Raw genomic sequence first — 22,211 nt, forward strand, 5'->3', positions numbered from 1 at the left:
TATGCATATGCAAAAGGTTTGGTAACTAAGAGATCAAAAGTAGTTTAAACTGCCTGTCTTCTTGCCATTCATACACGTGAATGAGCTCATCACTGGTACGTGTCATGCTCTGAAGCACTGATGACCCCAAAGGGCTAATTAGAACCAGACAATCCTTATCATAACCTTTTCCCTTTCAAATCTGAAAATAGCTATCCTATTTTGCTCCTCCTGGGGCAACTGTGGTTGCCCGCATGGTCTACCAGAAGCGGGGCTCAGCTGTTAATGAAATCAGTGCCCTGTTCAGCTGAGGTAAGTGCACATGTTCTTACTCTGTGCCAACTGTGAAGTAAACATTAGTTTAAAATAACTTAACTGAGGTTAAGCTGTGATAGGCCTTGTCTGTGTGTTTGTACTCAATACATGTATGTTTTAACTAATTTTATTTTTCATAGATCTTTGATTTTAATTCCTGACGCTTCCTAGTTTATTGTGAGTTGGTTTTTATATTAAATAACTGATTTATTAGTGCATAATCAGACTGCAAGGGGGCTGTAATTAAGAAAAGTTTAAAAAGTATATTCTATAAGCCCAATGGAAGAGCCAGCTATGGTGTACTTGGAGCTTGGAAAGCCAACAGGAGCAGATCTGACACACTCAGTGTAATCAAAGCACCTTAGAGTCAAACTCCTGGTTTCAGATGGAACTGTTTTTTCTTTTTTTCTTTTTTTCCTTATTGTTAATTAAAGGTGTCTGGTAAACCTGATTTTCAGTGGCACTAGAATCTGCTCCTTGGTTACTTTTTGTCTTCTGCTGTTTTGGTTTTACAATCCCTTTGAATTATCTGTTAGGTGTACTTGTGAAACTTGGAAAAAAATGAAAGCTACATAAAGGCGACTGCCCTGTGAAGGCAACAGCAGCTCTTCAAGGTGCTGATGGGTAGTTAAATGTGCTCACTCACTGATATTTCAGAGAAGAGGCAAGATCAATAAAATCATTTATACATCAGCTTGAGGAAGAAAATAAAAATGTAGGGTTATTTTTAGTTTTCCTTGAGTGAGATCTTATTCTATAGTAATTATTTAAAATGCTTCAGTTCCAGTGTTTAAAACCATAATACTGTATTATACTGAATATCCTTTAATTTGTCATTGATAATAACACAGTGCTTCTCTTTCTCTTGTTGCTAATATGAATCCTTTGTCTTTTCCTTCAGATAATCATAGCAATGAGTCTGATTCAATGTTCCCAGTAACATTCAGACCCCAGCCCCGACTACGGCCTCTTGAAGTGCAGTACCGCCAGGAAGAGCTTATTCCAATGGCACACTTAGATAGACTTGCTGGCCCATCCAATCTGTCAGGTCGACGAGGAAATTCAGTCACCAGGGCAGACACTCTAGCTCTAATGACAAAGCCGCGATTCACTGTGGAAGAAGTAGAAGAGTGTGAGTCAGAAATGATGGCACCAGCCAGGCCATTAGCCAGATGAAGAGCAGAGAAGAGAAATGTTTGCATCTCTAGGGCCCTCTGTGCACCACTCCAGAGAAAATAACAAAGCTCTTATACAAATCAAACCATAATTTCCCTTTCAGGGCCAGTGCACTCATTCTCATATCACTTTCAAACACTGTATCAAGGTACACTGTGCCTCTGAGAAGACTCAAATTCTTATATGTTTATATTAAACTTGCTTTTCAAAAAAGACACTGGAAGAGAGTAATATGATCTTTGTAGATGTTTGGACATGGATTTAAATGACAATAGTTGGACAACATATAATGCTGTCGGTGAAAGTTGATATTGTTTTCCTTTATATTCTGTACTATGGCCTTAATCCGGAAGAAGAAAACACTTAAGGGATGTGCTTAGGTTTAGACACGAGTGCCCAAACTACTGACTTCAACTTGGCAAGAGCTATTGACCTCAAAGTAATCAAGGTATTCTGGGACAGATTTTTTTTAATAAAGGATTTTTAGGGCACCTAAATGCCACTGAAGATGACTAAAAGGGTATTTAAGTGAAAAGAACTGTTTTGCGTACATTTTCAATGGCAATCCTTTGGTATCTCAGTTTTGACTCCAACAAGTGCCTGCAGTTGGTTGTTGTGGTGGTCCAGAACTGCTGCAACTTCAACCAATTTCAGCACATAGACACCTATCACCCACCTACGCCTGTTTAGCGGCACCCTGGTACATACAACTCCAGAAAGGCCTCTTCAGGCAGGAGTGCTGTAAAAACCCTAACACAAAGTTCAACACTTTTATTTGTGAACATGGGCCTGCAAGAATGTGCCCTGTGGTTAACCACACTAGTCCAGTAAGCAGGGGACTTTGTAGAGAAGAGTCAAATCTCCACCTTTTCCCCCACTTTGCTCAAAGGTACTCAAATCACAAGGCCACTCTTCACAGTGAAGTTGGACCAGCACAGGAGTTGGGAGGCAAGAGAATGGGACTAAAGGAAAGGGAGATTTACTCTAGCATATTGATGTTGAAGAGGAGCCCTGTGTTTTGATCCCAACTTTTCTTTTTTTTGGGTGTCTGCTTACATAGTGCATTTGATAAAAAAGTAGAAATACCTGGGGGAGGGAGGGTGTACACGTAAAACTTCCTACCAAGCTCCCTTCCAACTGTTTGTGTGAATCCATGCTCCAGCTTCAGCGGTGGTTGTGCGTAGTGGCAATGACACATAGAATCATAGCATCAGTAAGGTTGGAAGGGACCTCTGGAGATCATCTAGTCCAACCTCCCTGCTCACCAGGGTCACCTAGACCAGGTCAGACAGCGCTGCATCCAGGCGGGACTTGAATAGCTCCAGAGAAGGAGACTCCACAACCTCTCTGGGCAACCTGTGCCAGTGCTCCGTCACTCTCACAGGGAAGAAATTCCCCCTCACGGCCAGGCGAAACTTCCTGTGCTTCAATTTCTGCCCATTGCCTCTTGTCCTGTCAGACGGGACAACTGAAAAGAGTTTGTCCCTGTCTTCTTGACACCCTCCCTTCAGGTACTTGTACACATTGATCAGATCCCCCCCTCGGTCTTCTCTTCCCAGCTCTCGCAGCCGTTCCTCATAGGGCAGATGCTCCAGCCCTCTGATCATCTTCGTAGCCCTATGCTGGACTCTCTCCAGTAGCTCCATGTCTCTCTTGTCCTGAGGAGCCCAGAACTGGGTTCAGTACTTGAGATGAGGCCTCCCCAGGGCTGAGGAGAGGGGCAGGATCACCTCCCTCCACCTGCTGGCAACAGTCCTCCCAATGCACCCCAGGAGACCGTTGGCTTTCTTGGCCACAAGGGCACATTGCTGTCTCATGGTCAACTTGTCATCCACCAGCACTCCCACGTCCTTCTCTGCAGAGCTGCTCTCCAGAAGGTCAGCCCTCACCTTGTACTGGTGCCTAGGGTTAATTTTCCCTAGGTGCAGGACCCTGCGCTTGCCCTTGTTGAACCTCATGAGGTTCCTCTCTGCCCAGCTCTCCAGCCTGTCCAGGCCTCTCTGAATGGCAGCACAGCCCTCATGTGTATCAGCCACTCCTCCCTGCTTGGTATCATCAGCAAACTTGCTGAGGATGCACTCCATCCCCTCATCCAGGTCATCGATGAAAACTTTGAACAGGATGGGACCCAGTACTGAGCCCTGGGGGATGCCACTAGCCACAGGCCTCCAACTGGACTCTGTGCCACTGATGACGATCCTCTGAGCTCTGCTTTCCAGCCAGTTCTCAATCCACCTCACTCTCCACTCGTCTAACCCACACTTCCTCAGCTTATCCAGGAGGATGTTATGGGAGACGGTGTCAAAAGCCTTGCTGAAGTCAAGGTACACAATGTCCACTGCTCTCTCCTCATCTACCCAGCCAGTCGTTCCATCAGAGAAGGATATCAGGTTGGTTAAGCAGGATTTCCCCTTGGTGAGGCCATGCTGGCTACTCCTGATCACCTTCTTTTCCTCCATATGTCTGGAGACGACATCCAGGATGAGCTGTTCCATCACCTTTCCAGGGATGGAGGTGAGGCTGACCGGCCTAGAGTTGCCTGGGTCCTCCTTCTTGCCCTTCTCGAAGACTACAGTGACATTGGCTTTCTTCCAGTCCTCAGGCTCCTCTCCAGTTCTCCCGGACCTTTCAAAGATGACGGAGAGCGGTCTGGCAACAACATCCGCCAGCTCCCTCAGTACCCGTGGGTGCATCCCATCTGGGCCCATAGATTTGTGGATGTCAGGCTTGCCCAGAAGGTCTCTAATCCTAACCTCCTCAACCAAAGGAAAGTCTTCCCTTCTCTTGGACTTTCTCCCTCACATCCAGGCTGCAGGATTCCTGGGGGCTGCCCTTAGCAGTGAAGACTGAAGCAAAGAAGGCCTTCAGTAATTCTGCCTTCTCTGTATCCCTTGTCATCAGGGCCCCCGCCCCATTCAGTAGCAGGCCCACATTTTCCCTAGTCCTCCTCTTGCTGCTGATGTGTTTGAAGAAGCCCTTCCTGTTGTCCTTGACATCCCTTGCCAGACTCAATTCCAACTGGGCCTTAGCTTTCCTCACCGCATCTCTACATACTCTGCCTACATTCCTATAATTCTCCCAAGTAGCCTGTCCCCTCTTCCAAATTCTGTGTATTTTCTTCTTCTGTCTGTATTTGGCCAAGAGCTCCTTGCTCACTCATGCAGGCCTCCTACCCACTTTGCTGGACTTCTTACTCATAGTGAGGTACTGCTCTTGAGCTTGGAGGAAGTGATGTTTGAATACTAGCCAGCTCTCCTGGACCCCTCTTCCCTTAACCCATCAGATTCCCTTAGGAAGCCAGAAACTATGGACTTGAGTCATTTTGGATAAATTCTAAAATTCCAGTCACCTAGTTTCTTTAGTCGAACTCTGTTCTAAATGGAAGCAGCATTGCCACTGTAAACTGTGTTTTAAAATTATAGCTGAATTGATTGTACTCAAAAGGGGGATGGTTTGAATCCACAAATCCAGAAATTTGGGTTTATAGCTACACTAATCTCGGATCTGCAGCTGAGAAAGACAAGTTCAGTCATGCTTTCTTCACGTCTACCTCTCTCTCCTCCACTCAGAGCTTGCTTAGTTGCCCCACTCGAGATTTTAGTCTGAAAATCAGGGAGAATTGGAGATAGCAATGCTGTCTCCATGCTTTCTTTTTTGACTGTTGCTGTTAAGCACTTGTATGTCCTAGACCAGAAAAGCATTTATGTATAAGTTATGGCTTACAATTATACAAAGCTTTCTGAACTTTTGAATTCTCTGTGCTTTTCTTTATTGAGCTAAGAGAAGTATTCAACTTCCTTTCATGAAATGCAATGGCACACTATTAATACAGAAAGCAGGTTTGGGGTTTTCTACTGACTGTGAATGAACAAGGAAATACAAATCTATACCTGAAAATCAACAAGTAAATCCAGATTCATCACATCACATGAAATGGAAACAAACAAACAAACAAAATGAAATGGCCCAAATAGCTTTTAAATGAAAACTTTGGGCCAGGTCTAAATCTTATAGCAAGCTATATCGAGGTATCATCAAATCTCAATAAAAACTTTATTTTAAGAATAGAACAGGATTATTGCACAAGATCAAGCTTTAAATTGCACTATGAGCTACGCAGTAACCACAAGAAATTAAATTGAGGGCAAAATCAACTTTCGTCTGACGTGGTCCTTATGCCACACAGCTCCACAGAGGGCCATGGAGGTGTAGGACCTGCTTTCTGTATTGCAGAGTCAGGAGAGGATGGGATCATCAGGACTTATTTGTGGGTGATGTGAACTGGGAGACAAGCCTTGGGGAAAGTGGTAACCTGAATGGAGGGTGAAGAAGGGCTAATATCTCATCTTCAAGAGAGAGAATATGAAGGAGATTAGAGGAATTACTGTGAGCTGCAAATGCAGCATTTTCTCTTTAAGAAGATTTAATGAAGGAACTGTCTGGGGGAAGTGAACAGATACAAACTGGGCAAGAAGAGGAAGGTTAGTGTGATGTCTGGAATAACACGGAAAAGCACCAAAAGGATACATCGTGAAAAAGAGAGAGACGTGCAGTCTGGTTAGGGTATTTTTAAAAGGTGTGCTTAAAATTTACTCAAATTCTTTATTAAAATATTTAAAATGTTGTATGTAATTGTCTCTTATAAGTTGGCAGTAAAGCATTCAATTTCAGATGACCATTTATATTAGAATTGGAGAAAAATAATTAAGTCTTTCTAAAATACAAATAAAACTAGTGCATAGCTGGAGTAAATTCTCCCACTTTTGGTGCATTCCTAATCTTCTCTCTTAAGAAATCAGTGAGCCACATCTTCAAATAGTGCAAAGCTGTAGAACATCTAGAAGTTAACGAAGCTCTCCTAGGTTTGCAATCTGGCCCCAAACTTGCAAAGTTTATTTTTAGTTTGCTTTCTTAGCAATTAGAAAATAGAACTGGAGGAAATTTTCTTTCTGTGCCATTAGCTGCTGTTAATGGGTTTGCTGGCTGTTAGCCAAGAAGCAATGCTGCAGATGCCTGCATAAAATACACGCCAGTAACTATAAAGTTGCACTGTTTTTATTTACATAGGATTACATAGAGTGGAAAAAAATTCTCCTTAAAGAAGTGTATTACGTGTAGCTGAAATGGCAATAACTACGGCAATGTTTTACGACAGGTAACTAACTATGTTATGGACTCTGAGGCCTGGTCTTTAAAAAAATTGAACCAGTTCAAGGTATGAATTTAAACCCACTTTAAGTCCTCATGCTTGTGAACGTTCTTAAATTCTTATGCTTGTAAATATAGAAAGGTAAGTTGATCTACTATCTCCTGGTTTAGATTGGTACATTTAGTGTTTACTTTTACTCAGGAATTTGCATTGTACTAGCTAGCCTGGTTTATAAACTGATTTAAGCTGAACTAGCACAGGAGACTCAGGCCCAGAAGATGAAAAATTGTTATTCAAAATCCAGAGAAGAGATGGGAATTGCTAACCATAAGATAAATAAGAAAATAAAAAGAACAGTGACAATGAGAACATATTTTAATAATAAAAACAACAATGGTCAGCATATCGCAGAGAAAGGGAGTGAGTTATGAAGGTTGTGAAAAAGTTCTGAGTAACTGACAGTATTTCCATATTTATTACATGGGATGATTAACTGTGAGCTCCTGTTATTCTTCTTGCCGCAGCTGTTTCTCTTCAGCCAGCACCCTAGGCAAGCACGAACTTGTAGCAAAAGGAGCATCTCTTCCTCAAAGAGCTCCCAGGCGAAGCCGCAGCACCGCGGGGAGCTCGGGCAATCAAGACGTGACGGGCGCTAGCACGACGGACGCCCCTTCTGGGGCAAGCCGCGACCTCGCTCCGTTTCGGGCACGCCGCGTAGCAGAGAGCGCTGAAAGCGGGCAGCGTTCCTTCTCCGGTGCCAAACGGTGCCCACTGGGAATTTTAACGACTGCGTAATCAGGAGTGCCTTGGTCTGCGCAGCACCCGGGGCAACAAAACGCCGGCTACGGCTATGTAGTAACGCCGGCAAGCAAGACCGAAGAAGATGCTGTGAAAGGCCTTAGAAGTGCTTCCTGTGTCGCATGAAGGAATGCAGATGCAGGTGGAATAATTCGCCTTGTAGCATAGTTCAAAACTAAAATAAGCGGAGCAGGTCTGTGTGAATCAGGCTGGAGAAGAGCAACTGCAATAGTGGAGACGTAAAAGAATGAAGGCCCACCTCAAACTTCAGATGGATTGTTAGAAAGCCTAATTCTGATGTACGGTACGGTTTGATGTGCTGTATGTGTGGGTCCAGAGAGAAGACCAGTTTAAAAGGCTAAGGTAAGAATTGTTGAGAGCATTTAAGAACAGTTACACGAGATTCATCAAACTATGTCAGCGATTCAGGCTGGAGAGGCTAGTAAAGAAGCAGGACCTGTGATCATTTTCAACATGAAAAAGATAGGTTAATCCATATTTATGAGCAGGGTAGTCAAAGACCAGTTTTAAAGGGGACCAGTGATATCTACAGGTGAAATCATCAAATTGACGAAATTACAGGAAAATAAAAAAACAGCAGTGAAGTGGTTCTTATTTTCTTACTGGCATGTGAGCATTTAGGATTGACATTTTCAAGGGTTTTCTGCTGTAACAGGCCCTGAAATTCACTTTTTATTGTCATGTAAGAAGGGAGACTAGTATTCAAATGCCTGTGTAGGACTCTGGAAAATATAGCAAATTTTTCCAAGTTTCTTTTCTTTATACCTATTTTTTAAAAAATTTCTATCTACTTGCATGTATAGAGCTCAAACATTAAGAGTGGAAAACCAGATTATCTTATCTTTATGTTTTGTTTGCTTTTTGGGTAGGACAATTATGCTTATTGTTTTGCCAAACACTCTATGTTTAAGAACCTTAAAATCAAAGGTGTTAGGTAACATGAGTAATATTCTGACCCAGCTAAGAAGACTGAAAATCTATTGATTGCTCAATTGCCTAATTTATTTTCAGTCTCACTCTTAAATGCATGTGAAACTCCCCCCCCCCCCCCGGCTTTGGTTTCACAGGTGTAAAATTTCAAAAGTCAATATTAGTTCTTGTTTATTTCTAGTCCATCCTTCCTCCTGGAACACTTAGGATTTCTACTACCTTTCAGTTGTAAGAAATGAGACGTGGATTGCAGGAAACGATGCCAGGTTCTGATTTTCAGATTTCCTTGGCAGGGCAGATTACAACCATACCACTAGCGGACAGACTGTCAGGAATAGACAGCTTAATTGTACAACATCCCTGACTTCTTTCCTACTATTGTTGCAGGGGCAAGCTAGGTAAAAAGAGATACATGCCAAGAGTACCTGCAGTGAGCTAGGGGCAAATGTATTAGTCACCCACAACCTACTGTCCTGTTTGCAAACACATCTCGGATTGCTCAGAGCTTTTCCATAATAAGGTATTCTGTTAAATGCAAAATTTCCATAAAAGAGGCTTCAAGTCAAACTGCCCTTGCGCCACTGGGTTTGTCAGGTGCTAATTTAAATCCACAAACAGGTACTGGGCCAAACACCATTTGCTCCTTTCTTTTCTATATTATCACCAGTGATAAGGAGTGACAAATAGTGAGTTATGCACAAATGTTAAAATAAAAGGGCTTCTATCTTTTTTTTTAATATCTTGGAATAAAACCTATAGCTCTCTAACTAGTTTAGTTTGTACCTTTTTTAAGATCAAATTTCACGTCACAGTAGCTTGTTTTGTGTGAATACTCTGCTGAGAAAACAACATATTAATGAAATTCTGTATGAAAAACTCCTGTTTCCTGAAGGCTAGCTGCCAAAATATATTCAGCTTCTGTATTACATGATGATGAATACTGATAGCATTTGCACTGCAGCACAGTGTCTTCCAGGTGCCATGTGATGTGCACAGGAGCAGCAGATAACGCAGAAGCAGGGTTATGAGAGTTATATGCCAATGCCAAATTCTGAGAATTATGCCAATGTTAACCCCCCTGTGTGAAGGCTGGATAGGCTTGCACAAAACAAGTGAGCCATCAACAGAAACAAGTGCCAGGAACTGGACGTGAGACCACAGTCTCTCAACCTCAAGTTTACCGTTACTTCCCTTGGGATTCAGGTGACCGAAACCTGCAGAAAGGAACAAGAAAAACAGCCTGAAACTGCTCCTCCGGCTTTCACCACAAAAAGAGGAAGAATCTGCATAGAAATAATATTGTTTGTGCACTGCTTGAAGTCAGGCAAAAGGACCTGCTGTTTGCAAACACTTAGTGTCCAAAAAGCATCATAAAATTTGATCATATTTAGATATATGTACAAGATACCTGCAATGTAAATAAGACATAATTCTTCATTCATTCATTCCCTAGTACATTCACTGCTGTTCCTTTCCAAAAATGACGTGCATTTTGCATGGTTAGCATAGTTGCAAAAAGCCTAGTAATATTTAATGGACTACTAAGGAAAATGAGAAGAAAATAAACTGTGGCAAATACATTTTTTCCACAGAAGCTGAAACTGAATCTCTTAAAAGTTATTTCTTTTCCACTTTGGTCTAGTAGGAAGGGGAAACTGTAGGTGTTTGGTGCAGATATCAGACTTAGGAAAAATCTCTTCAGCTTTTTGTACTGCTGTTTCTTCACATCTCAAATAGAGGTAAATTAGTCATAAATAGGTACTTAAAGCTATCTGAGATGCCATATTTGTATGAATGAGTCCTCTTCTCCCCAAGCTGGTAGCTGGAGGCCAGGAGGCCCCTTGGGTACTTTTGGATGCTCTGTGTGGTAGCTGAACTGCACCCCAGAGGCAAGAGTCTCTGGGAAGCTAGAAAACACTGCCCGTGCACCTCGGGGTGCAAATCAGTTGAGCGAACGTGTATGGCTATTTTGTGGTGATGTGATCAGCAATTTAGTCTCCCTTGATGCACAGGGAGCTTAGGCACCTACCCCTCATGTAGGCACTGACGCAGGAAATCTTTAACTGTAATTGTCTGAGTCTGAAGTGAAATCCTACTATCTTATTCCTTTAAACCATTTTGATACCTATGGATGACAAATGTCTTTTCAAAACTAGTTGTTAGGACTGTTTCATCAGTTGTTTTGAGGTGGATCTTTTTTTCCTACCCAAGAAACTAAGGTATTTCTGCATGATCAGTATGTACCCACCAAAAGGCAATATATATTTTTAACAGTGCCTCACTGTGTACAATTCTTATATTCTATTTTATTTCTAAAGTAGTTTCTGTCTGCAAGTATATTTGGCTCAAGCTACGGTAATGGGTTTAGCAATAGACAATTGCAAAGCTCACATTACTGCTGGCTTAAATGAACCCTTTAGCTTCCATTTCTCTTAATGATAAATATCCCCAAATCATTCCTCATAATTTTCATAAGCATAAAAACATAGATTCAAAGGAAAATGATTATTGCTGACAAATTGTTAATCATGTCTCAGCAATTTGAAAGAGCTCTTCAAGGAGCTTTTCTCTTGTTTTATGTAGTGTAAAAAATGCCAGATATTGAATTACTAAGAGCTGCAGAGCAGATATAACAGCCAATGTCAAGACTAGATTTACAGGTCTTGTTTTCAGGTAATGAAAGAAAGACAAATGTACAGGCAAAACTCAAAATCTTACTATAGTCGATTTTTCATGAGTTATGTTAAGTTCCAAAGCTCAAAAATAAATCCATTTAACAAACTTCTTTTTGTACATATATTATTTTTGATTTGATTTTCAACACTCCTCTTACACTCCCACTACGGGCAAGTTTTCCTGCACTAGTCTCTCCTTAAGGGATAGACTAAAACTTACCTAGATAAGAGCATTAATACTGCTGGAATATTATTACCATTTTATCTGTTGAAAAAGGAGTGTTTTCACCAAAGAGGAAAAGAGCTGCAGTGACCTCTGTTGATGGAATTAAGCAATGTAGTTAGAGAGCCAAAATCGAAAGGTGACACGTTCAGATCTTCTGCTGGGATTAAATCAGACCAAAAGTAATTGGCGCAAAGTGTTTTTTAGGTGGTATAAGGGAAAGAATACTTCCCAATGCACACTGCAATCAGAATCCTCATCAGGATGATTGCCTTTTGAAAGTGATTTTTAGAACATTTGTTCTTCTCTCATCTAGAATTAAAAATAAAAGTAATCTCTTGACAAGTGGCATAAAGATATATAGGCATAACACATGAGGAGAGATGTGTTTTTACAGATGATATCCTGCATTCTAGTAGTTTATATCACCAAAGAAAAGCATCATCCTCCTACGTATTGCGTGATCTGAATCTGGTGAGTGGTCCGTTGTGCCAGGCTGACACACTGTCGTCTTGATAATTTGAGGCAAAGAAGCTCTTCAACTGGCGGGCTGCCTTTTCAGAGAGACGTATCTAGGAACTGTCATGCTTTTATGACCAAGAATTTGGAACATTTCTTTATGCACTAGTTCTGATCCAGGAAAATAATTAAACACATAAATACCCACAAGGATCTGGGCCTTAATGCTTAACTTCAAGGTTGAGAGTAGTAAATCAAAGCCTTTAAGGACTGATCATGTACAATTAAAGTTACTGAAATCAATAAGAAAAATTCCATTAAGACCTAAGCAGTTTGTGAGAATTGAGGTATTAAGTCCTAATTTTCTTCAGACTTGTGCCTTTGCTTAGGATTGCTCAATGTTAAATAGAGACATAAATGAAGATCAGGGCTTTTTATAGTTAAAGTTCTTTTATGCTTTCATACTGTCCAGTGAATGACTAGTACTCATGCTATTTGGCTCCTCTAGGAGCCACAGTAGTACAGACTGATATATTTTTCCTCCTATATCTAGTCTTATGGTAGGTCTGACTGTGACCACAAAGTTGGTTTTTTTCCCAGAGCAAGGATTTTAATTTGTTAATAACTATGTCAGACCCCCAAGTAGTTTATTTTGGGTATACCTTTCAGAACCAGTGCTGTCCCTCTGATCCTAAACCATGGTAGAACAGATATTGGTAATGACACTTCATTCATAAATTAATCCATTGGTATGGATTATGGAATACTCACTTGGCTTTGTAGAGAATAATTAGTGGAAGTTTAAGGAGGAAAGAAAATCCAAATTTATTCTGTTTTTTAATAAAAAGTATGAAAAGCTATACATAATCAAATATTTAATTTTAATATAAATATATTAAAATAAGAAAATCAAATGATAAATCAGTACAACGTGACATTATTAACTGGTTGTTAGAGGTAGCTACTTATCTAAGGACCTTATGCTTTTAGGCATCAAGGAAGTATTGATGCCCCATATAATGCCCCATATAAAATTAATCATCTTGACAAACACCTTCATGTACTCCTGGGAAAATTATGTCCTTTTTTTCCCTCTGTATGAGCATTTTCTGACAATTTTTTGAAGGGAGTAGTCAGCCTGGGAAACACATAGAGTGGATCAATGACTTCTCTGCCTCAGTATATTTAGCATCCTATGAAGACCTCTACATTTTAAATGTCTCTAGCTACCCACTCACTCTTCCAAAGATACCCCAAGAAGAGACTCTATTTGCAAAGGAGTTTATACATTAAGTAAATAATTCCTTATTAGAATGGTATACAGAATCATTCTACATAAAGAACAATTGTATTCTACCAAGTTAATCTTGTGGTAGGTCACTTTTTTTAAGGTTACCTAACATTATTCTAAGCCCCACATTTGTTAGATTTCATATAGCTGCAACTTTTGCTCTGAAGTCTAAAGTCACTGGTGCTCTGACAGCTATACTGAAACTGAGCCCCAGTCCCACGTGTATTAGCTCTACCACTTCAGACGTGGTCTAGGAAGCAGATTATGACTCAGAAGGAATCAAAATACTTTACTGTCATTCTTCAACTGTTCATTGTTATTACTAAGCATTCAAGTTTTGTAGTTTAGTTCTTTCCCAGTTTACTCTTACAGTGCAATTATGAACAAGTTCCTGAGCAGTTATTTATACACTAGGCTTCAGAGGTCAACTCTTTTGGCTTATCTTATAGGAAAGAAAGGAAAAAGTCAGCAGTCATCTTTTTTTACATCTGGAAAAGTATCTTTTTTCATACAATTATAACTCAAACTGTTTGACAGGAATTTGCTCAAAGTTAAAGAATATCTTTGGATCGAGATTAAAAATGGAAAATTACATCTTCAAAGATGTACTTTTCTTTAAATTACTAGTATGTGAAAACTGTTTTGGAACTTTAATTGCTGCTACAGACTTACTACAAAATAAACTTTGCAATAAACCCTGGCTGATCCTTATCTATAACCAAAAATCTCTACACTGGCAAGAATAATATAGGGTGAAATACTGTTTGGACTTGGAACTTTTTGCCACTGAGTTCAACAAGGCAGGAGTTCCTCTTTCAAACAGCCCTGAACTTCTCCTCTTCTGGGTATATGGGGATTATTTGGATCCTGCAATAATTGCTGGTTGGGTCAATTGCTTGATTTTTTACAGTGGGGAGTCTTACATACTTTCTGGTTTTGGCATCACACAGAAGCTTTTGGGCATGATTTCTCGGAGTAAACTGGACAGTCCAAACCCAGAGTTTGAATGACCTCTTGAGTCAGAAGTCAACTTCTCTGCTCAATGTCAGCTCTGAACCCTGACAGTTGTGCTGGTTTCCAAAAGTGGTATCTGAACTTGCCATTCTTCTGACCATTCTTATTTTGGCAATTTGCATCTTTCTCCTTAGTCTTGTTTTAGCATGTCCAAGGTAGGCACACCTGAGGGAGGCTGGACCCCAGGAAAGCTCCCAGACTAGTAATCACAGCAAAACTGTTAGATAAAATACCCTCTAATGTATGCCTCCTTTCCCCTGTTACATGAATGGTCGCTTAGAGAACAGCTAGGCAATGTTCACAGTTGCAAGTCTGCTCCTAGTAATGGTCAAAACTCAAATTCCTTGCCAACATCATAGCATAATCAGGAAAAGAGGTGTGGAAAAGATGGACAGTGAGGGAGAGGGCACCTCACTCAGCTGTGTCTATTATTTTAATTGTAGCAGGAAAAAAAAAAAAAAAAAAAAGGATTGGAAGCCACCACATCCGACTTCAGATGTGCAAGTCCAGCCTGTTAACTCTTGGCTCCTTTTACACACAGCTGTAAGAGTCAGGATCTACAGAGTGACTGATGGGGTCTGTGCTGGATGCAATAGGCAGCCCCTCTCAAAGGGCCTGCTGCTTGCCAGCAGCCCTGCATGGGGCCCAGAGTGACAAGTTGGGCTAGAGATGCCTAAGTTTGAAACTGATGAGTCACAATGAAAATAAAATTATGACTGCCTTTTCATGGTGATTTGGAAGGCTTTGTATAAATTTTAGTGTTTCCATGGAAAACTAAATTTTCTGTGATGCTAGGGCTCAACTCATGAGTAGGTGTTAAAAGCTTGACATTTTTCATTGTAGTTCTGTACCTGGATACTAGTATTAGCTCTAAAAAAAATAAGTTCCAAGCCAGAATCGAAGCATCTGTCAGTAATCATGCGCCCTGTGCCAGTGTTCATCTAAGAAGACCAGCTTCATTTTGCCCTAAGAATATATCTGCCCACACTTATATGATCCTGAGCTAGTCTGGGAATCTCTCTGCCCAGGCTGTAATGCATGCAGGATCAAAAATGTGTTAGATCCTTGCCTCTGGACTTCATGCAGCTTCAAGTATTAAGACATTTAATTTCTACAGAATAAAATGCAGGTCAAACTGATTTCTCTTTTCTCTGAATTTTTTTCAGATGACTAGAGCTGTTCTGGTATTTTTCAAACATGGTAGGCTGGTTTTTGTTACCTTAACAGGTCTGACACCAAAATGCTGGTCTAGCTGAGATGAACATGAGAACCAAACTGCTTCTGTGACAAACTGATACCTCACCGCAGTGCAAGTAGGGGTTGACTGCACAGGACAGATATGTTGCTGCCGTTCCTTCCTTCAAAACTGGCATTATTGCTTTGCTGGTATTTTCCAAGCTATTCACAAACAGAGAAATGGATTTATTTATCTCTGTGTACCAAGAGATGACAATCCTTTTTGCCCAGGCTTATCATTAGAAGCTTTATTCATTCTCTTCTTCTTCTTCTTTTTTTTTTTTTTTTTTTTTTTTTTTTTTTAAGCAATGCATTCCTTCCTCAGGAGGTAGATGGAGTGTCACCCTGGAGAAGTTCAAAAAGTATTGATAATTAATATGAACATAATTACCCCTTCTTTTGCATGATTTAATGTTCCAAGAAAGTTTATTGAACAAGAGAACAATCAGAGGCAGGTTCAAATACAAGGAAATGGATACAATCCTTTAAATAAAGTAATGCTATCCTGACATGGATTGTGAGTACACTGGTTTATTGTAGGCATCAGAAGTCACTTCCCTATTTCTCCTCGCTTTCCTGTTGCAATATTAGATCAGTGACTAGGACCAAGATTTCCATAACAGCATAAAGGATTTCACCACACACTTGCCAATACCTTTAGGTCAGCAAGAAAACTAGAGATCTGCAAGCAATCAATATTTCTCTTTACATGATTATATATATAAGAATATTCTCAAAGCTATTGTAAAACAACCAATTCTTCCAGAGTACATCTGTTCATGCCAATGTCTGATATAATCCTGTCTTAGATGACAAAATACACATTCTTCTTTGAATGCCCATGCTCATGAAAATAGAATGGGAAATATTATGATACTGTACTCTAGATTTTGTTTTCAGTTCACTTCCCTGCTGACTTTTTTCCAGAATGGGCTGGGGTCTGTGCTCCAGCCTGTGGTTAGGCTGTATTTTTTTTTTCTAAACAGCCTCTTCTCTGATAAAAAACTATGCTCACATTTTGATCCCTGTATGTAGTTGTGGGATGCTTTTTTTTTCCTTCTTCTTCTTCTTCTTCTTCTTCTTTTTTTTTTTTTTTATATATAATTTGTAAATGCTTGGGATTAAGCCAGCAACTTTGACGTTTAAGTATCTATGCCTAGTTGAATGGTTTAAAAATACAATTTTCAATTGAGATATCTGCATTCATGAAAAAGGGGAAGAGTCCTTTAGAATTTAGGAGTGCTAATCAGAGGTAATTACATGGAGGATATATTTAAATATAAATAAAATTACACACACACACACATATATATATATGTTAACATACCTCTACATGTATATATATGTGTGTGCGTGTGTGTGTGCATGTGTGTGTGTATAAAAATGAAAAAGAGACTAGCTAGGAGAACATGCAGCAGTGGTGAACTTGTTTGCTACCTAACTATAACTACTATGCTGACATAATTAAACACAGAGCATATGTAGGTACAGAGGTTATGAGAGTTAAAGTGCTACTGATGATCTCCCAAAGAATTCCACTGAGGTCACAGTAAAAGCTTGTTCTGTAAAAAGTTTCATCAGATCTTTCCAGTGGTGTAAGTTACACTTGCATTTAAAGGTTGGTCATTGAAGTTACCCAAAGTCATTTTACTGAGTCAAAGAAATTTGCCGCCTTCTTCATGATGATATATCCAGTTTCCTGCTACAGTTGCCAGTAACCATTAGTTCATTTACAAAAATTTTCACTTATCTGGGAGTTATCCAATTTAGTGTCCAAATTTTCCAGTATTTCCTGAAAACTGCTCTATCCTTTTCCTCCTTTAAAATACCATTAAAATTCTTTGAAAGGTTTCATCATTTTAGTAATTTATTCTATAAATTTTGATTTTATTATTTCAAAAACTCTGGTATTGAAGATATTTTACATTTATCTTAATATCCTTTTGGAAGGTTAACTGAGGTGTGAGGTTCAACCATGTCAGCTATGAGATCAAGAAAAAGTTCTTTCTCTAAAACAGAGGATTTTGATGCTTGTCTGCTGATAGCTCTAACCGTTGCAATATTGAATGTTTTAGGCTGAGGCTCTCTTAATCCCACCCGCTGAACCTGTTTTACTTTGAAGAGAGGGAAGCATTGGAGACAGGGCTGCAGTTCAGGAATGGTTTCATGTGCAGCTGAAGCGGTGGAACGGCTCACTGCTCCTGAATGGGGGAGGTCTCCCTTTCCTCGTGCCTTTTCTAATGCCCTAGCAGCAGGATCCTGCCTTCCCCTTGTTCAGGCTGTAGTGCTGGTTAAGTCCTTCCCTGAGCTTGATAGCATTTTGATTGTATAGTTTTTCTACCACTTTAATGTGCTCCGCAGGCTCAGTGCTGCCCGGTGCCAGAGCTAGCCCAGGATGAGGTGCAGGAACCCAGTGGGGAGCAGGGAGAAGAGGGCAACCTTCTGCTTTCAGTGGCAGCAGTGAGCTGTCGTGGTGGCCTTTTGTAACACCATACCCTTCCTCTCCTGTGTGGAGAGGCAGAGTTAATGGCTAGAGTCCTGAAAAAGGTCTCCTTTGTTTCAAGAAATGGGACAGCTGGAGGGAGGCTGTGGTGATGCCTTTCTCTCACACACCTATATGAATGCGCTCTCTAGGGGATAGGGAAGGAAGGGAGAGTATCCTACAGCTTCTTAATCAAGGTGTTCTGTGGTTTGGATAGATCATTCAGGACTCTTTGGACCACAGAGGGAGAGCAAACACCAGTGAGCATGACTTTCTAGGTTAGTAAGTAGTTTGTTCCTCTGGAAAAAGGAGCATTTGGCTGTTTTATGCACCCAGGGAAGCACTACATTTAAAGCACATAGTCTACAGGCACTGGCATGCTGATCTTCTCTTTGTCATAAAGAGTGGGTAAACAGATTATCTCTTCCTCTTTTATACTTGCAGTGGTTGTTGCTTGTCTACAGCACGGAGCTGCTACAGAAGAAAGGGTTAGATTCTTCTTTCCACTACTAGTGTTCACAAAGGCAAGCTTGAATGGAGAGAAGCAAGAAATTGAATATTGTTCTCCTACACATTCAGCAACTTTCTGATTGCTGTGTTGTTGAATAAAGAAAAGACATCCACAATCAGTTCCTCTTTCTTTGCTCACGTTTTAGAAGCAAGTTGGCAACCTCTGGTATATTTTAGAAGAAAATGATTGCTGCAGGTATTTCCTATGGACTGAGGTGCTAGCTTGCTTGGAGAACACCCAGTTTGTGGATCCTGTCTGACACCTAACTGCTGACCTCAGGCAAGATGGACAAGATAATTTTCAGGTACAATTTCAACACTTCATTCCTCTAACTCTCTTTAATATTTGGTCCCAAATAGCTTCAAGTCATTCTGGAAGTACTTGTGTGTGGAATTATAGACAAAGACTTGGGAGTCTGTGACCAAGGATTAGTCCAACCACCGAGATAGCCAAGCAGATGGCAGATCAGACTCCTTTCTCCTCAGTCAGGACTGCTCACTGTAGCTTGTGACCCAAATCCTATGAGCCATTGTGTGTAGCAGCTGTCTCTCACCAAATCCTTCCAAGGTGTTGCTGTGTTGAATTCCTCAGCTCTTTTGTCTTTAGCAGCATTTGGGAAACACGCTTAAGTTTGTGCTAGTGAATTATGTGTTTTCCTGAAAATCAGAAAGAGTCATTTGATAAAAGGTAGCTAAATAAATAAAAAGATTCTTTGCTATTCAACTTACATTTTTGACTGTGTGATTATGGTAGTTACAGAGAACCTTAAACCAAAGTCATCTTTTAACTCTCATGGCCTTATTGTCTATGTTCTCCCAACTACACTTTATCTTTATGCAGCAAAGTACAGGGTGGAGTTTTCTAAGATGTTTCTTCTTTATGCCCATGCTTGAATTACTCTACCTTTCCATGTTATTCTCTCTGGTAAGGCATCCTCCCTTGCTTCTTAGTGATCACAAACACAAAGCCAAAATTCACATGCAAAGAAATTGATTTGCTTTCATTTCTTTCCTGATTTTTTTTTCCTTTACTGAATTCTTTTCCTATGCTAATTCTTTTCCAAGGACAGTATTATGTGAAGAGGTGGAGAAGGTTTATTTTTACACAGGACCTTGGAAGAATTCTAAACTGGACTAATTTTTATTGAAAACAAGATGCATATAACATTCCGGGTGAAACTTAAAGTCAAACTCCCACCAAGTCATGTGGAAAACCTGTGTTCACACCTACTGTCTACTGCTCGTTCAACCAATCAGCTGAGATCAACATTTAAAGATTCTGCAAGGTATTATTAACCCTCTGCAATGAAAACACAAGGACGCCAGAGTTGTAAGTAATGGCTAATTAACTTCAGCAAGTAGACTGGATAGAAATAAGAAGTAAAGAAAAAATGGCAGAGATAAGCAAGTTTCAAACAAACTTAAGCCACCAAAAAGAAGTAAGAATTCATCAATGCTTCAAATGTGTATTTCTGTATCCTAAGAGAAAGTTATACATAGCATACACAAAATATAACCTATCTGAGTTTTCTGGTTCCTTCAGAAAATATCTGCTCACCATTTAGCCTCTGTATACACTGTATTAGTACACAGGCAGTTAATTCTTTGGCTAAGAATGGCAGCAATTCAGGAGTTGCCTCTTAGTGCAACCTGGATACAATCTGCAAAACACTTGTTTGGGCTGCTTTCACTTCAGCTGTACAGGAAGCCATTTCCTTGGCTTCCATGGGATATATCAGCCGAGACAGGGTGTCAAAGCTGACAAGCTTTGAGGGTTGTGGAGGATACTAGTTAGTTTTTTATGCTGTAGCCACAGGACGGTGCCCGTTGGCTCAATGATGAATAGCTGCCGTTCGGTTCTGATGCAGTGAGCATGGTGTGTGTGTATTTGTACTTCACAGGCACTCAGGTGCTCCCTGGTATAAAGAGGATAGATGAGAGGGAATCAGAAACAAGGGGCCAAGTGAGAAAGGAGCCATAGGATAAACTCCATGTACTTTCCACATACGTGTAACAACTCCAGCTACAGGTTATAAAATGAACTGACGATAAACTACATGATGATGTCCTGTAAGGTATTCCAGTAGATGTTTCTAAACGCCTTTGATGATCTGAGTCCTCCTGCAAAAGCACTTAGCAAAGGCCTGAATCTAATCTGTGGTGCTGGTACAAAACAGCTCATGTCAATGAAGGTGGAATCAGATTTTAAGCTGTGCTTGTAAACTGAATATAAGCACATAGAAGAAAGCTCCTGGACCAGAGTGAGTGGTCATTAAAGGAGAATCTGGGAATAAGGTGGCATTTGATTTGTCTCAGAACAGAACACACCTTGGAAACATTATTATTTACTTCAGAACTGCTTGAAAAACACGGCAATTTTTTAAATGTCATTTTCTTTGGGGAAAAAAAACAGCTTAGCATTTCTGAAAAGATCATTTGTTTACAATTTTTTGCCATTAAGTTATTGATAAAGGGGAAGCAGGAAATGTACCTTATCAGAGAGCTTCCTGAGACTCTAGGATGAAATCAGCCTATACCTTGCCTGATGCAGTGTTTAGATCCCCAGCCATTAAAATTTACCAGAGTTATAATTATTGGTTATAGTACTAAAGCAATCTGCTCAGTCACCAAGTCCAACACCTGAACTCATAGACAAGCATTTAAACATATAAATATACCAAACTCTATTTTAAAAAGGGGAAAATTTCTCATTGTCTCTTATGATGCCATTGCAAGGCTGAATAACGAGGCATTCTCTTAGTGATTAACTTTTTTCACAAAAACGAAGAAGTTAAACATTTAAATAAGTATTTCTGCATTCTTGGCAGTGACAGGTACTAAGCTTGGGAACAGTGGCTATTTTTGACACCCAGTGTGGGGACATGGCCTCAAAAAACATTCAATGCCTAAGTGTCCTGGTGCAGAATGAGCTAAAGAAGGAATTTACAGCTTAAACATTAAACATGTTGCTTAGCTAATAAACAATGAGATTGTTTTAATCCTTAAGGGATGGAGACCAGCCTGTCATCTTTGGTTCTGGGTTTCTGGCCAACGTGCCCAACAAAGTCATTTTCCAGTATATGGCGATGCTGTGGGATATGAGTAATGAAAGAAAGGAAAAACAGCACAAAACCCCTCCAGTCAGCTCCTCATGATTTTGCCTGTGTTGCTCAGAACACAAGTGCACTTGTAATTCAAGGATTCAAAAATTGACTTAACGGGTTATTAGCATTCCTGGATATAACTGTCCATTTGGAGCTAGAGACCTCCTCAGTCCTCCTGCAATAGCTGATGGTGGGTCCCTTTGTCCTTCTGGGCGATATTTAATTCCGATGCCTTGCAGCATTGCAAAAACCTCTCTGTTATTTGATATCTAAGGCATAAAATGGTCTCCCAGAACTTCCTGGCTGAACCTGCTATAGCTGCTTGCTCACAGTGACCTGTGTCTGTGTACACACAAAAAGGCTTGGGAAGGTCTTTGAGAAGTCATTGAGAAAGTGTTCACGCAGGTGCAATTAACTCTGCTAACCAGAACAGCTGCTACTCTGGGAGGTGGCTGCCCATAACCTGCAGGAAGAGCGGGGTGCTGCTCTCTCGGGGCTCCGTACTGGGATTGCTATGAGTGGTTTCTCGGCAGTGCAGCTTCTGAGTGCAGCCCCAGAAAATGCCTGAAAACCAAAGTTTGTCACTCTGAATTCAGCACTGCACCTCAGCCTAGTGCTCAGCATCGCTGCTGGGTCATTCATGGGGCTGCTCCTGGAAACTGAAAAAACAGCTGCGCTTCTTCCTTGTGCCTTGCATCTGTAATCACGTAGTCTTCTATCTCTGTCACTCCTTGAACTCTGCCAGGTTAGGCAGCTAATGGCGTCTATGTCCTCACTCTCAGCCCTTTCTGATTTAAAACCAAAGTTGTGTGGACACAACAGGTAACATAGTAAGGGCCATAAAATGGT

At 40.5% G+C, this 22,211-nt stretch overlaps 1 protein-coding gene across 1 annotated transcript in view; it reads left to right on the forward strand.

Annotated features, from left to right (window-relative positions):
• The window catches only part of SLC9A4 (solute carrier family 9 member A4), a 34,663-nt gene extending 33,193 nt beyond the window's left edge, over window positions 1-1,470 (forward strand). The window contains exon 12 of the mRNA XM_062579426.1: window positions 1,196-1,470. Within this exon, the coding sequence (XP_062435410.1) occupies window positions 1,196-1,470 (275 nt within the window). The remainder of the gene's footprint in view (window positions 1-1,195) is intronic.
• The last annotated feature ends 20,741 nt before the right edge of the window (window positions 1,471-22,211 follow it).

Source organism: Rhea pennata, chromosome 1 (assembly GCF_028389875.1).
Source record: "Rhea pennata isolate bPtePen1 chromosome 1, bPtePen1.pri, whole genome shotgun sequence".
Lineage (NCBI taxonomy): Eukaryota > Metazoa > Chordata > Aves > Rheiformes > Rheidae > Rhea > Rhea pennata.